This window comes from Pyxicephalus adspersus, chromosome 12, assembly GCF_032062135.1.
Source record: "Pyxicephalus adspersus chromosome 12, UCB_Pads_2.0, whole genome shotgun sequence".
NCBI lineage: Eukaryota > Metazoa > Chordata > Amphibia > Anura > Pyxicephalidae > Pyxicephalus > Pyxicephalus adspersus.
Window position 1 is genome coordinate 29534856 of NC_092869.1, and position 15942 is coordinate 29550797.

The 15942-nt window shown below is 40.0% G+C and overlaps 1 protein-coding gene across 1 annotated transcript; it reads left to right on the plus strand.

Annotated features, from left to right (window-relative positions):
• Positions 1 to 979: 979 nt before the first annotated feature.
• PSMA3 (proteasome 20S subunit alpha 3) lies at positions 980 to 15721 on the plus strand. The gene is made up of 11 exons (XM_072429029.1): positions 980 to 1127; positions 4759 to 4841; positions 6562 to 6685; positions 7933 to 8034; positions 8121 to 8194; positions 10255 to 10327; positions 10638 to 10703; positions 12639 to 12685; positions 14522 to 14589; positions 15429 to 15493; positions 15576 to 15721. Exons 1-11 carry the CDS (start codon positions 1107 to 1109, stop codon positions 15618 to 15620), a joined length of 768 nt encoding a protein of 255 aa, XP_072285130.1. The 5' UTR covers positions 980 to 1106; the 3' UTR covers positions 15621 to 15721.
• Positions 15722 to 15942: the final 221 nt, after the last annotated feature.

The following is a 15942-nucleotide window of genomic DNA, read 5'->3' on the forward strand; positions in this document are numbered from 1 at the left end:
GCAACTATATTATTTCTCAGGCTCACGGTTGTACAGACTCCTCCTCTTTTATGAACTTACTGGATTTCCATTCTTTAGGTTCAGCACAACATTATAAAAATATGCAGCAGTATTGACAAGAAACAGAATTCTTGAATACAGGTAGTCCCTGGGACATACGATATAGGGACTGTAGGTTTGTTCTTAAGCTGAGTTTGTATGTAAGTCGGAACAGGTATATTATTTTAATAAATGCAATTAGGACAGATGTTTGTCTCAACATAATATTAGGCAGTGTGGTGTCAGTTACTGTATAAAATCCTCATGAGCTAATCACAAACAAAGCAAAAAAAAAAAAAAAAAATATGGAGCCTAGACATTCATTAACCTCCTGGAGCAAGCCGTGCTTTGATATGCAAAAAGAAACAACTGCAGAGTTTATCTTGGTCATTAAAGAGTTACAAGAGGCTGCAGAAAGAGCTCACCCCCTAAGATCAGCCACAAGCTCAGCTGTGTATAGCAAAAGATTTCTTCTGCATTTATTAAAGACTCCAAGACTGGAGAATATTTGCAATCATGGAAGAACCCGGGTGATCCAGCAAACCTGGAATGCACTCTTTTTTTTTTTTTTTTTTTTTACATTTTCAGGAAGACATGCCACCCAATTTTGCCCTGTGAGTGAGCTTAGGTAAAGGCAGCTCTTTGGTGTCTGCGAGGGAAAGAAGGAAGATGGGATGGTTCAGAACCTATTGGACTTGGTTTGTGGAGGGGGTGTGGGCTTTTGAAAAGTATTTTTTTTTATTTTGAAAGCTGCTTTATGGAAAGGATTCTGTATCCTCAACTTACAAACACAGATGAGGAAAATAAAATTATTCATCATGTGTCCCATACAAATGTATCAGCAACCCACGTGACTTCCCCCATTCTCTGCAATGTGCACTCTCATGGCCTTATGACTTCGCTCTTTCGGCTCAGATTTGTTCCGTACTGCGCATGCGTACTGATAGGAGGCCTACGATTGGCTGACTGCGGCGCAATCAGGTCACGCGATACTGGCCGGTGGGAGACTGGGGGAATACGGGAGTGAAAGTGCCGATTCACCGCCTGTGTAGTGTTCGCTGTCAGCTATGAGTTCCATCGGGACTGGGGTGAGTGTGGTGGGGAGACCGAGGCTGTCGCTTTCAGTGCGGGGCTGGGGTAGCTGTTTGTGCGCAGCCCGGCCTGTGAGAGGAGGGAAGCTGGGAGCGGACTGAAACCGAAAGTCCATTATATTGTATATGGCCGGCTACCGGGGGCCACAGCAACAACTCAGGGGCCCCACATGTCAGCATAGCACAGCCTATAGAGGTTCTTATAATACACACATAGGGACAGAATGAAATAATTTTGTATATAGACTTTTAAACTGACTCCTTTGTCATTGTATCTTTAGGGCCTGACATCACATTGTGACAATTCAGTGACAGCTGCACTTGACCTGCAGCTGACCTGCTTGTGACCTGGGTTATGCATGGTCAGTGACTGGCCTATATATTCCCTGTCTGATGTCAACACAAACCCCTTACAGGAGATCTAAAACCATCTTACCCAATATATTAATATCTGCGCCCCCTTGGGTATATTTATCCTTATTTTATTTCATTTACACATCAGGAAGTGTGCTCCATTGGGTATATGTATGACCATTTCCTGTGTAGGAGACACAACAGGAAGTCAGAGGGTTTACCTATAAAAATAAAGTTGAATCAGGTGTCCCCATTAGATTTTCCTCTTTCTTTTGTTTTGGTGACATCTGTACCATTTTTTGTTTTCTCTGTGGTCACCGGGCAGAGATAGCAAGAAATACCCAAGTGGGGTTTTCATCTTAAAAAAACAAATTTCTTTACTAAAGTGAGCCGGGCGAGTCCCACATAGGCTTGGCTTTTCTCTTCTTTGCATAGTAAGGCTAGGTACACACACGCAATAAATAATGTTAGAAAACGAACGAATATGCACGATTATTTTGAACGATGGTATTGTGCAGGATTCTGTACATGCTGTAACAATACGATCATTCAAATTTATTCCACCAATAATGTACACACTAGATACAATCATTTGAACGATGCAGGAAGTGACATGTACAGGAGAAAGTGTACTGCAGAACAATCCACCATCACTGAACGACCGTACACACAATAGATAGCAAACGATCATTGGACAATCGGATCCACCAGGAGGGTCGTTTGTTTCCAGCGCCGTTCCTCGTTCATTGGTGTCGTTGGCTAGTCGATCACTTTTTTGTTTACGATTATCGGACGATCAGTCGTTTTTCGTTTCCAATGATAATTATTGCACATGTGTACATAGCCTTACATAGCAAGTCAACATAAGTCCATCAAGTTCAACCACTAGTGAAATAAACATATCCCAGGTATAGGACCCTATAAGACATAGTTGGTACAGAGGAAGGCAAAAAACCCCGGCCTTAATCCCCAGTTATATTCCGTGCTTCTAGAAATACATCCAGCTTTTTCTTAAAGCAATCTGTAGTAGTTGCTGAAACCACTTCCTGAGGGAGCCGATTCCACATTTTCAGACTTTACAGTGAAGAATCCCTTCCTTATCTGGAGTTTAAACGTAAAGCGTGTGCAGGGTCACAGCCCGGCCACCTCCATGAGCTTGGACGTTTCCCGCCGCTCTGGCTGGTGCGCCCCCCCCCCAGCTGGGTCCTTCTCCCGACCCTGCTTGGGGTGGCACCGGCCAGACCTGCGGAACACCCAAAGGGCCAGAGAAACCTCTGTATTGGGCCTTATACAAGAATCCACTGGGAATTGATTTTCTTACCTCCCTGGTGGTAATCCCGAGTGTGGCTCACGGTTAAATTTCATTACAAAAAGTGGTAACCCTGAATTACACTCGGGGTGTAATTAAGGGGTTACCTGGTCCCCACAAGCCCGCAGCATCCTCCAGTGATGCCAGCCCGGCATCTGTGAACCCTTGGCAATGCTTGGCATCTGTGTCCTCGGGTCTCGCAACCCCTGGTGTGTGAACGTTGGGGAATGTGTAGGGAATGCAAATGCCGGGCGGGCATGGGACGTGTGTGTGGGTGCTGTGGGATGGGACCGGTGAAAATAAGTATTTTTAAATGTCAAATGTACTTCTCTGACATTTAAAAATACTAAAATAATACCGCCAGGAAGGTTATAAAATTATTTGCTATCATTTTACAAATGTTTTTAATCCTGGAGCAGATCTATTTGAGATTTTTTTGGTTGGCCTGGGTTGTCTCAGGATAGTCTCCTCTCTTGGAGAGCTGTAATAAATCAGGTACATGGAGTCTGTGAAAGGCACAGTGACTCATCGGCTTGGTGTAGTTCACTGCACAATGCCTATTCCTGGAAGATGGTGTTTGGAATCTGATTATTGGTAATGCCATCGGCTCCTGACACAAGACCAGGCAAAACCGAGGACAGCGTAAAGCGTTAAAATTTAGGTCATGGACACAGCCCATGACCTTTAGACTGATTTGTTTTATGTGTTATATAATTTGTAATACATATCTAGATCTACAGTGTTCTCCCCAGCCCCTTTTAGCCGGGCGCACCACCCAGCACTTTTCAGTAAACACCCGGCTGTTTTTGGATGGTTACTGATGAGTTGGGTCACAATACAGGGACTGCCACCCACCAACAATTTCTTCCCACTCGGCTCCAAAAAATTTCTGGGTTGAGCACTGATCTATATGATATTAAATAAATGCTGCTCCTGACTCTTAGGTTGTATAAGTTGAGGTTGTGGTGCAGGTAACATTTCTTCCTACATTTAGTGTCTCACAGATTGCCACCCATATAGAATGAATTAGGACAGCAGTGAGCAAGTCCATTACCGCCGACTGCTTCCTGCTGTAATATGTTTAAATGCCAAGCTGCTGACAAAGTGCCAGCCACTAGCAGACTCATGGAAATGCCTGTTACGGCTGCCAGTCTAAACGGCTGCTTACCTAAAAATCAAAATATCCTCCCCACGGCTGGCAACTTGTCAGCAGCTCAAACATCCTAAAGAACCAGCGTCTGTGCAAATTTTCACCTGGCAGCATTAAGCAGTACCGTTCGCTGCCTCAGGGAAGCGCTACATGCCAGCAGTTCCAGGCATGAGGAAGCAGTATACACACTGCAAGTGTGGACCTGGCCTTAGTCCAGTTGAATGACTTACTAGTAGTTATATCAGGATTTCTTTAAATCTTTAACTTGTTACGTTGAACAAATATGTTGTACATAGAGTAAGACACTGGAAGTTGTGATCATATTAAAAAATGTGTGTGATTGGTAGCTGAACCCTGCCCATGCAGAACAAAATAACTATTCATATAGTTCAGTGGGTAGTAGGTGTCTCGGTGGAATGGTGAAGGCTGTGGGGTGCTCTGAGCTTTAAAGTTGCTTTGCTGTGCGATGATAGGGTTTTTCCCTTTTCATTCCAAAATATTTGATCTGTTAAAGTTATCACCAGACATGTTGGATATGGCTTATATTCCGGTCAGATACCCCCTTGTTACAACAAAGACAACAAGGTCATTGGTACCAAGGCTGGTATATTTGGGGAAGTCTGGTAATGTTCTCCTTTTCTAAATTGAAGTTGTAAATTGAAGTTAGAAATTAGTTGCTGCTGGAAGCACTTTTAGTCAGTGTATCCGGGGCACAGCTTAAGTATTCCTTATTGATCTCAGTCATGAAAGGTGTGAGTGGAAGGGCTCATGTTCTGAGTGTTCTAATAGTTTTCTCTTTTTTTTTCCTCCCTCAGTATGATCTCTCTGCATCCACATTTTCTCCGGATGGCAGAGTCTTTCAGGTCGAATATGCAACTAAAGCTGTGGAAAATAGCAGGTAGGTCATTTTCTAATTAAAAACCAAATCTAAAGTTTATGGACTTCATGTTTAAATCTGTCTTCATCCCAAGGTTTCTGATTTTGATACTTAACTAGAAATGAATTGATATTTAATCCTGCTAATATTTATCACGTTTTGTGTATCTCGGTAATATTAAAAGTACAGCATGTCTGTAGTTACACTTTCATTATTCAATAAGATGATTAAAGTGAAACAACTCATGACCCATCATTTCCATTGCAAAATAGATTCTTACCCGCTTTCAGGATACTAAGCCATGCCTATTTCCTAAGAAAAGCTGCAGGGTTGGGGGTCTCCCATCTTTTGGGTGGCTGCAGGCATCCTGTTCAAATGCTGTGTTTCCTATTCTGGGGCACAACATAGCATGGGACAAATAGAAGCTGAATTTGGCCAGCTTATTATTATTATTGTTTTTACACAGTATATAGCGCCATCATATTATGCAGCCCTGTACAAAGTCCACTAGCTGTCCCTTAAAGGGGCTCACAATCAAATGTCCCTACCATAGTCATATGTCATTACCACAGTCTAAGGACAATTTTGGGGGGAAGCCAATTAATGGGATGTGGGAAGAAACCGGAGTACCTGGAGGAAACCCACACAAACACGAGGAGGAGCTAGAACTGCAAGGGCCAGAGTGCTAACCACTGAGCCACTGTGCTGCCCTTTGCAGATAAACTTGCCTACTCCAGTTTTCTCCCACATCCCAAAAAAATGAAGTTAGGTTAATCCACTTTCCCTCAAAAAATTGACCTTAGACTATATTAATGACATGATTATAGTACAGACATTAGATTGTGAGCCCCTGTGACGGTCAATTAATGACATGACTATGATGGGGCTATATAAATACTGTGTCATAATAATAGTTTCTGTGGATAATTTATCACCAAAGAATAAAGCTCAGAGCTGTAAGTATAACAGCAGGTACAGAGATACCTTAAACCTTACCTGAAGGTCTGGGGAGATGTCTGAGAAAATCCAAAATCAAGCAAGCTAAAAAGTAGTTAAAGCAGAGCTGTGTTCAGGTTCCATGCTGTGATTACAGGATCCTGTCATTGCCACATCCTAGGAAGCCGCCACAGAGTTCCTTTTCGGCCAATAATGTAACTCTTGCACATGTGGCTGGCTCTGTGTACTGCACCACTGCGTACAGAGTGGCACATGCTAACACAAAAAGTCACAAGGAGCCAGGACTTTATTTTTTTTATTTTCTTATTTCTAATTAGCTCTACCTCCTGGTGACATTTTAGTTTTGTTTAGATCCACTTTAATGAGATGTCTGAGACATTCTGTGAGCTGTTTCCTCGCTCTTTATGTTATTTTGACCTGTGATGCCGGAATCTGGTAATTTTCAGCAACGGTGGTACTTTTAAGCAACATACACACGTCAAATGCTGAAAAGGATTTTTTCATGATTGTTTGCAGTGTAGCTACAACGAACATTGTATGCACAGCCCTGTTCAGTTGTACGAAGAGCGGCCACAATGCTGCACCCTCCTGCATAGGAGATGATAGCGGTCATTTCGGATTGCTAAAATACCTTCTGGGGAACCGCTGCACACAATTTTGATCATCTCAAGCAGACATCCAGTATCTTTTGGGTGACCATTATCTTTTGTGTGTATGTACCATAATATTACCTGTGTCTGCTCCTTGATCTCATTTCGTGTTGTTGCTGCTGCTTTGTTTCCAGCACAGCCATTGGCATCCGATGCAAAGATGGAGTTGTGTTTGGAGTAGAGAAGCTCGTCCTTTCTAAGCTGTATGAAGAAGGTTCCAACAAGCGTATTTTTAATGTGGATCGCCATGTTGGAATGGTAAGTGTTTATCGATGCATAGTACCCAAAGTAAAGCTTTTGTAACCATTGCAGGGGAATCAGATTTGAATTGGATATTGTTCCTTCTACTTTTTCAGCAATAGACTCCCATGCAGATACCCTAATTTTCATACGGTCATCAGGAGTTCTTGTAGTCTATTATTGTTGTGTATGATATCTCAGAAGCCCACTATCTCTCTATCTCACATGTCCGTTTTTGTTCTTTCCCCCCCTACAATCCTATTTTGTGTTTGTACTAATTTTATATGTTTTTATATATATTTATTAAAAATTACAATTTCAAAAAAATAATTGCAAGAAAATATAGTTATAGTTTACCACTTGTGCATTTTTATATTTGTAGTTATAGTTATAACTTAAAAGGAAGAATTACCCAAGTCCGCTTGCTGAAGCAAAGTATGATCTCTTTCTTGCATAACACCGGAGCAAAGGTCCTCTTCTTAAACACCTTGTAAAAAATTCAGTGCACTCTTAGGAGTAAACAATGTCCTGATGCCTTTGAATAAATTTCTCTGTTTTTAAGAGTGTTTTAAGCTTTAGAACGAGTATTGGTATGAAGACTCCTATCATCTATCTTGTAGGTCTTGGGGAATCCCTGCTATAATTACTATGTCCATAGCTCACAGTACAATAGAGTGGTGTAAGAATGTCACTCCTAGAAATAGCCAAAATGATTATTGGTATCTGGTAAACTAACCTGAAAGGCACACATTGCTCAAGCAACCTTTGAAGGAACACTGGTTTGGAAAATCTGATCTACACTAATGTAGTAAGTTCATATAACCAGTAAGATTCGGGGCAGGTTCCTCTCCTCCTCCTGTGTAACTGTCTGCATTTCCTCTGTCATTTGCAACTCCTATTTAATGTACAGCGCTGCGTAATATTAGCGATATGTAAATCCTGTTTATTAATAACAATAATAATAATCATATTTGTTTTGGCACTAAGTTTAGGAGTTTAGTAAATTTACAAACAATACCAAATAACCTAAATGAAAATGCATTTTGCACATTTGTTTATTCACATTTATTGATTTTTGGATGGGGAAAAAGTGAACGTTTGAACAATCTCACTTTATTAGGTGAACTGGACCAACAATCTATATTTAAAACTTGTATCTTGAACCAAGTTGTCTGTATATAGGTTGTTTATGTATGGGAGATACACTGTACTAATGAATAGAAATACCAGAACCCCATGTAATATAATGTTTGTATCGAATAAAGGCTGTAGCTGGTCTCCTGGCTGACGCCCGTTCCTTGGCTGACATCGCTAGAGAGGAGGCCTCCAACTTCAGATCCAACTATGGTTATGACATTCCATTAAAGGTATGGTTATTTCTATAGTACATCACCTTTGTCTATTATGTGACCTCAGTGATACAAATGTTTTCTTACTTCCTTTTCCCCTGCAGCATCTCGCAGACAGAGTGGCCATGTATGTACACGCCTATACACTATACAGTGCTGTCAGACCTTTTGGCTGCAGGTATGTGATAGTAATTATGTTTTTTTAGGTTTTTACCATTACATTAGAGTATACCTCCACTTTAAACTACCAAGGCATATTTTGTAAATGTCAATCTCACTCAATTCACAGTCTGGAAAGTCCTTCTTTTGTCTAGGCTGAAGATTGCAGGCTGCTCAGACACTTCAGAAGGTGTCAGCCAATCACAAATAAAGTAAATCATAAAGGGGAATTTCTAAGCAGTGGACTATGAGTTACTTATTCACCACCTTTCTAAGTGTCACTGGACTTCTGGATTTATTATCGTAAGCAATGACCCGGAACAGTTGTACAGTTGAGGAAAGTTAGTGAGGGATGAAAAAGGTTCACCTACATACTTGTTCTAGGTCATGGTCCCAATTTTAGCTAGAGGAGCAACATGACACATGATCAGATAGCTTTGCAGCTTCCATGTTTCTCTCATGATAGACTTCCTTTAGTTAAATTATATGTTGGCTGAAACGTGCACAGTTTGCTTTATACTTTCTGCAGTTTGTTGTAAAATGAGTATTATTTACTATGCAGATATCACTTCTTTATTCTAATTATTATAAGTGTGTGCTGTGATGGAGTGTGCCAAATGTATTCTTTAAATAAATGTTATATGTTTTGCTTTAGTTACTCTCCCTCTGGAGCAATATCAACCCCATGTGTTGCCATTTGTATCCAAGCCTGTTGTAGAATTGGGATCATTAGTTTGTAAAAAGCAGTGATCTTTACTACACCAGTGTTATATATTCCCACTCTCTTGTTGAAGAACGTCCACAGTCTAATATGTCTTCAGTCCCCCTTAATATGTCTGCAGTCTCTAACAGTCCTGTCTAGCATTACATACACTGATCAGCCAAAACAAAAAACCACCTGTCTAATAGTGTGCTGCCCTTAAAGCTCCCAAACTAATAAAAACCATTTCTGAAGGTCCCCTGTGATATTTGGCCTCCGCTAACCTTTTTTCCCCATTGTGCATCCTGCTTCCAACGTGCTCACCTGGTCATGCAAATATTCTAAAAGGAAATGTGATACACAACGCTAATTTCTGTTCTTTCTCCACTGTCTCTTTCTGATGCCACATGCCCATTGTATGCACTTTAGGCAGTGGATAGGAGTTGTCATGGAGCAAATTGAATAGTCAGTGGATATACTGCCCCATACTATGCAAGCTGCATTTTTCAGCACTTTGTCCAATAGTAGCTCTTCTGTGAGAATGCACTGGTGGGCTTGCCCACAAACACACTAGTGAGCCCTCAACCCTGATGTCCGTTCATCAGTTCTACTTCCTGGACAGCACACAAAGAATACCTAACAGAACCTGCAATTTTTTCGATGATTTGCCCAGATCTATACACTTTTTACCATACTCGCTGCTTTCAGTACTTCACCTTCCATGCAACTCACCTATTTACATTCTAGTGCAAAGTGATGCCATCTTGCCATCCTTTTCCTGGAAACTATCATTTTGATTGGCTCTGCTGAGATAAGGTAACTCCCACCCAGGAGTGCATCAATTCATTCTCAGCACTTCCAAGGGAAGCTGGGATTCCCGGGTTTCCCTGCCAACCAAACATGAACATTCAGCTTTTTCGCATTTACCTAGAGCGATCAGGAAGGTAAGGTGAATTATTGCAGTAAGGTAATCACCTGGTTGATTCAAGATCAATGCTAATTATTTTACCTGTTGGTGGCTTTGACTCATTGGTGTATACTAAACATTTGGTGTAGTCAGAGGCTGAAGTTTCCCTTTGGCTCATAAGTTGACAATCATTTGTACATGGTGAGTAAAACTTTTTCTTTATAAAGTTGAAAATTCACCTACCTTCCACATCTTATTGGTTCTTGGGTATAATTGTCAGGCCCAGCCATCATTTTAGGAAGAAAGATTGAGATTGGTGTACTGAACCTTTCTAGGTTTGAGTCCTGGGATGCTTTAGAGACATTTTGTACACGGAGACATCAACATACCGGCTTCTTTTTCTGCTTTAGCTTTTATTCTAACAGATTAGAATCTTTAAACCACATTCACAGTTTGTTTTGTTTCTTTATAGTTTTATGTTGGGATCTTACAATAAAGATGATGGCGCTCAGTTGTACATGGTTGACCCTTCTGGTGTATCCTATGTAAGTATCTGTTTGTAACTAGACTGTAGGTTACTTTGGAGCTCAGAATTATTTTTAGGGACAGCTGTACTAGTTTGGTCTTAAATTTACAGGAAAGCAATAGCCAACAAGGAATAATATTAGAATAGAAAATCTAATGATTATTCATGTAGATGTTAAAAGGAAAAACAGCATTTTAGATTCCCAGGAGACAATCTTACCTTTGTTTTAGTGAAACCCTGAATGATACATGGCAGTATATTAGAATACATTGTTCTGTGTCTATAAGAATGTGTTGTAAGATAATTCTGCAATTTTGTGTACATTGCAGGGTTATTGGGGATGTTCAATTGGTAAAGCCAAACAAGCTGCTAAGACAGAGATTGAGAAACTTCAGGTAAGTGTGACATGTTATATGTTCTCAATGGGAAGCAATGAATAAAATGAGCACTAAGGATCAGTTCAAATTTTCAGTGATGTATCCATAGCTGTTCATGGCAGGTTGAAGCCGTCAATTTATCTTCTGCTTAACCATGCAGTTTCTTGAAGCTACACAGCAGGCAGTTAGAAAATCATAATATGTATGTTTAAAATATATTTCTTTAAAAACACCTTTTTTGTGTAGGTATAATGAACAATTTCAGCTGACCCATAATATCAACATAATATCATATCAATTTCAGCTGACCCATAATATCATAATTTCAGCTGACCCCTTGTAGAACTTTATTAATTCAGGCCCATTAAGTCTGATTGCTGTCATGCAGGTAGCATGACAGCAATCAGACTTAATGGGCCTGAATTAATAAAGTTCTACAAGGCTGGAGAGAAAACACTTTCATCAGTGAAGCTGGGTGATCCAGCAAACCTGAAATGGATCTGGTCAATGATTCAAAACAATTGCTAGCCTCCCTGGCGGTCTAATTATTTGCCGTATTTTTATGTCAAAAGCGGTATTGTTTTTCGTGGAAATTTGTTGTTTAATATTTTAGGCCTGTAATTCCTAGGAATAACTCCTGGGTATTGTAAAGTTTGAAACACAAATCATAAATTATAATATAATAAAGTTATAAATAAAATTAACTTTTTAAAAAATTAATTTTTAAAAAAAATTGTCCAAACAGAGGTACAATAATAGAATAATCTTTTGGGTTTATTATTTAGATTTTTTATTTTTTTTTAATAGCTTTATCCCTGTGATTAATGTTTTAAAAGTAGATTACAATGTAATCTGCTTTTAAATCTCCTGCCGCGCCTCCCTGGCATACCGACACTTCATGCATCACATTGATCACACCAGGGATGTGATGCAGAAGCCGGCCGGGGTTCGCCGAGGTTGCCACTGGATTGAGGGGAGCAGGTACAATTTTTTTTTTTCCCTATCCTGAGTGTGGTTTAGGGTTACTGCTTTTGGTATGTAAAATTCACCCCAAGCCACACTCGGGAATACTGCCAAGGCGGCCAGCAAATGACTGTCAGGAAATCCATTCCAGGTTTGCGTGATCACCCAGCTTCACTGATGAAAGTGTATCCTCTCCAGCCTTGGAGAGCTTTAATAAGTCAGGGCCAAAGAGAGGGGCAGCACTAGGATTCATTTGGGCTCTGCTACATGAGCAGGGGTTTGTACATGGCATCCACAAACATTACAGTAACCTGCCTCAGTATTCTCCAGTACTCCTCTCAGGAGCCCAGAGCCCTCATGTAAGCAGTAGGTCAGTCAATGTTTTTTTTTTTTTTTATTTTTACAAAAAAATGTCCAAATGGTTGTGTGTTTGTGTAAATGAAAGTGTGATGTTAGGTAGACTCGACTGCAGACTGTCTACGGTTCAGACCATATGTGATGCTGAGTCTGCTTCATTGAAAGAACTGAAATCCAATAATATAAAGAGACGGGCCAGGGACAATAGGGCTGGGGAAGGAAAGTCTAGATGTTTGATGTTGGTGGTCCATGGCTCTGGCTGGTGCGTCCTTCTGACCCCGCTGGGGGTTGGGGGCTCACCGGCCAGAGCGGCAGACCATATCCCCGTGTGGACACAATGGCATCTTGACGTCACTATGAGGGAAGTTTCTTACCTCATTGAGTGACACATTGCTCCCTGCGCATGCGTGGTTCGGATTCCGTGCATTTAGTGGTCCTTAGGTCCTGAAAAGTTTGGCGACCAAAAAAACACTTTAGTTCATTCATGTGATACTGGACATGGAGGGCTGGCATCTTTTGTTCAATATACGCTTTTATATATCCTCTTTGATCTATATATCGATCCCCCACCTCCTGATGATCTTCTGTGGCATGTACACACTGACTCCCATCTACTAATATTTTGTTTGGCAGATGAAAGAGATGACATGTCGGGAAGTGGTGAAAGAGGTAGCAAAAATGTGAGTATAGTTGTTTCTTTACACATTGTGGACAAAACGGATGTAAGAAAACATGCTAATGAGAGTAGCCACGCTAATTCCTATTTTTATAAAAATACAATCATGATTCTCATTACTGTAGGTATACCAATAAAAGTAATTTTACATATGGACAACAAAATGGACCAACTGGTTCATTGCTGTGTTATGCAACCAAGAAAACCTAATTTTGGTGGTGTACATGATAAACCCTTTGGGGTAATAGTAAAACAGCTTGTCAGTGATTCTAGCATGCATGTATTTATTTTTCAGATCTTTAATTAAAAGAACTCTTAGGCCAGTCATTTATTACCAAAAGCAGATATTGCTATGGGCTTTAAAGAAAACCTGGCAGCACTCGGTGCCATTTGTAAGTCTTCTAACAGAGGATACTTAGACTTTTATTTATTTATTTTAAAAGCTGCTGCATCACTTCCCGTCAACAAAGAATGCACAGGCCTGCCGGAGAAACCATAGCGAGTGACATTACAGCAGCCACTCAAGCCCATCTGGCTGGGGAATTCTTGCAGAGACTGTAGATTGCAAAATGATTGCAGTTCCACTTTATAGAAGTTTCCCTTGCCAGTATTATACTGGGCTGCCCTCCATTCCATGAGACATTGGTGAAAAGGCTGCAGAGCTGTTTGGTAACCCTTTCTGAGTGGCCCTTGCTTGTGACATTGTTTAGTTTTGTCCTGAGCTTTGCTGGAGCATGAAGTGAATAAACAATATACAGTGCATGCATGGGCCTGGGTAGATGGGTTTTCTTGACAATATGCTGTTGGACCTGGGACAAGAGAGTTTACAGTTAGTTTGAGAAGTAACATCTATACATTTATTGGAATTTGGTGAGGTGTTGTGGTCACAAAAGTCAAAGGCAATCCCTAAGTGAGTAAAATGTGAGGATAAAAATATGGGTTCTGTCATTACTGATTTAGACTATTGTAACTCGCTGACTTTCTAAACAAAACCAAGTTCAGGATGGTGGCCATGGGACATTAAAAAAACCCCACAAATTACCTCTTCCATAATTCTGTTCTCACAGGTTAATTGTAATTAATTATCTATCTATAACCCACCAGCCCCATGTGCAGGTTCATAACCACTGCTAGTGACAGTAAGACAATAATAATAACAAGAGGACGGACCGTGAAACAAGATCACTAAAACTGTGAAGTATTATAGAAACTGAGCTTTATTTTTATTGTTAGACAAGATATAAACCTTAACTGAATGGTCATAGGTTAGAGCACTTACCACAGGAGCCTATTAGAGAAGTATGATGTAGGCTAGTTTCTTTACTTATTGATTAGATTTACTTTATTCACTTAAGTTTTTATTCACACAATATTAGTCTTTATGTTCAATAATTTGGGGCAGTTGCAGTACATAGAGCTGAGCTTGTGCTAAAATCCAAAGGAAGCATTCCTGTCCTGTCAGTGTATCTTAGTGTTGGGGTCACAGCCTAATTCTGGGCAGTTATGCACAAATTGACTTCAGTTCAGATTATTTGCAGTATAATGACCTGCAAATGAAAATCGGTTTAAATACTACTCCACAGTCCAATGGAAGCAAACGGGGAAATCAACCCAGACATGGTCGGTTGCAAAGGTCATGGTTTGTTTCATGTACATTACCAGGCGTGCTTCTATATGAATACAACAATCTATTTGCTGAAATAGCTCAGCTGTGGTGAAAGGACAGGCAATGCCTCTTCAATGCAAAACATTAGGGCTTCTTGTTGATTTCATTGATGTAACTTTATAGAAAACCTGATGATGTTAATCTGTAAACAAACCTCTTGTTTTTCTGTTGCAGAATCTACATTGTCCATGATGAAGTAAAAGATAAATCCTTTGAACTGGAACTGAGCTGGGTTGGAGAAAGTAAGAAAGATTTATACTTGTCACCATTCACATCTTGGTTGTACATTGTGTGTACAGGTCTTAGAGTAGTTAAGTGGTCACAGTACAGCCACATTTTGTAGGTATTGCTCTTTTATCTTGGTGATTTCTCTCCAACTTAACTCTAGACCAAAGTTAAATAATCTTTTTCCTTTCATGTCTCTTTAGTATAGAGTGAGAGAATGAAAAGCAAAATCTGGTAGTTGTAGGTAACAAGAACTGCTCTTCCTAGTTAATAACACTGGTTCTATGAATAACTCATATCAGTACATTGGGAATGTAAACGCTTTTTTAGACGGGCACTTGTGGTAAAGTGTTAAAAAACAAACACTGTGTTAGCTTTTCTCGTTCACTTATGACACATGGAATCTGGTTTCCGTTGGTCAGAACAGGTCGTTATTGGAGGCATTTTCATGCATGTATCCACATTAAAATGTCACAGCGCTTGGTGAAAGCATAGACTAATATATTATTTCTTGGAGAGAATATGTATATGGCAAGGTGTTCATACATGGAAGCTGAATAAATTGCTTCTCTACAGCATAGGATTTTATCATGTGTTCCACATCTACGGCTTATAATTCGTTTTAGAATTTTACCAAGTCTTATTTTTATTTGCGGGAAAAAAAAAACATGGGTAACATCAGCTGCTATTCTGTGTCTTCAATTCTTTGATGTATTGACCTGGAACAAGTATGTGCGGTACAACTCATAGCTCTCATCAAGATTTTATTATTGGGTCGTACATTCTTTCTCATAGTTTACACCCACTGACAAAATTTCCCCTCAGAATAAAACATTACATTTTCCTTTTTGAACAGTAACTAATGGAAAACATGAAATTGTACCGAAAGACATCAGAGAAGAAGCTGAAAAATATGCAAAGGTAAATACTTGTTCAACATATTCCTGTTCATTTTATCCACTCTTATATCCAGACTTCTGACAGTTTATTTCTCTCAACACAGGAGTCTTTAGAAGAAGAAGACGACTCGGATGATGACAACATGTAACTTAATTTCTCATTTTCCAATTGCTGTTTTTATATCTATATATGTATGGACCTGAATAGATTTTTGTGTGGCAACTGGCAATAAAACCACTGTTTACACATCTTGCGTTTTGTAAGGTTCTCATATTCATATTATAGTAAAGATATGCTCCTGGTATGAATATGAATGAGTTCTGGTACCTGCACAGTGTATGTAGAAATGTTGGATGGTGACCCAGCACTGGGCTTTTCGGTACAGATAAAAAAAGAATGTTGGTCAATCTGATTCTTTCCACGGTGGAGTAATCCCAGCAAATTTCCAATTGTACCAGGGAAAACCTGCT

Coding starts and splice junctions, on each gene's coding strand:
- PSMA3 (XM_072429029.1), top strand. CDS start 1,107: ATGAGTTCCATCGGGACTGGG. Junction 10,704..12,638: donor CAGAGATTGAGAAACTTCAG/GTAAGTGTGACA, acceptor TTTGTTTGGCAG/ATGAAAGAGATGACATGTCG. Junction 12,686..14,521: donor GTGAAAGAGGTAGCAAAAAT/GTGAGTATAGTT, acceptor TTTCTGTTGCAG/AATCTACATTGTCCATGATG.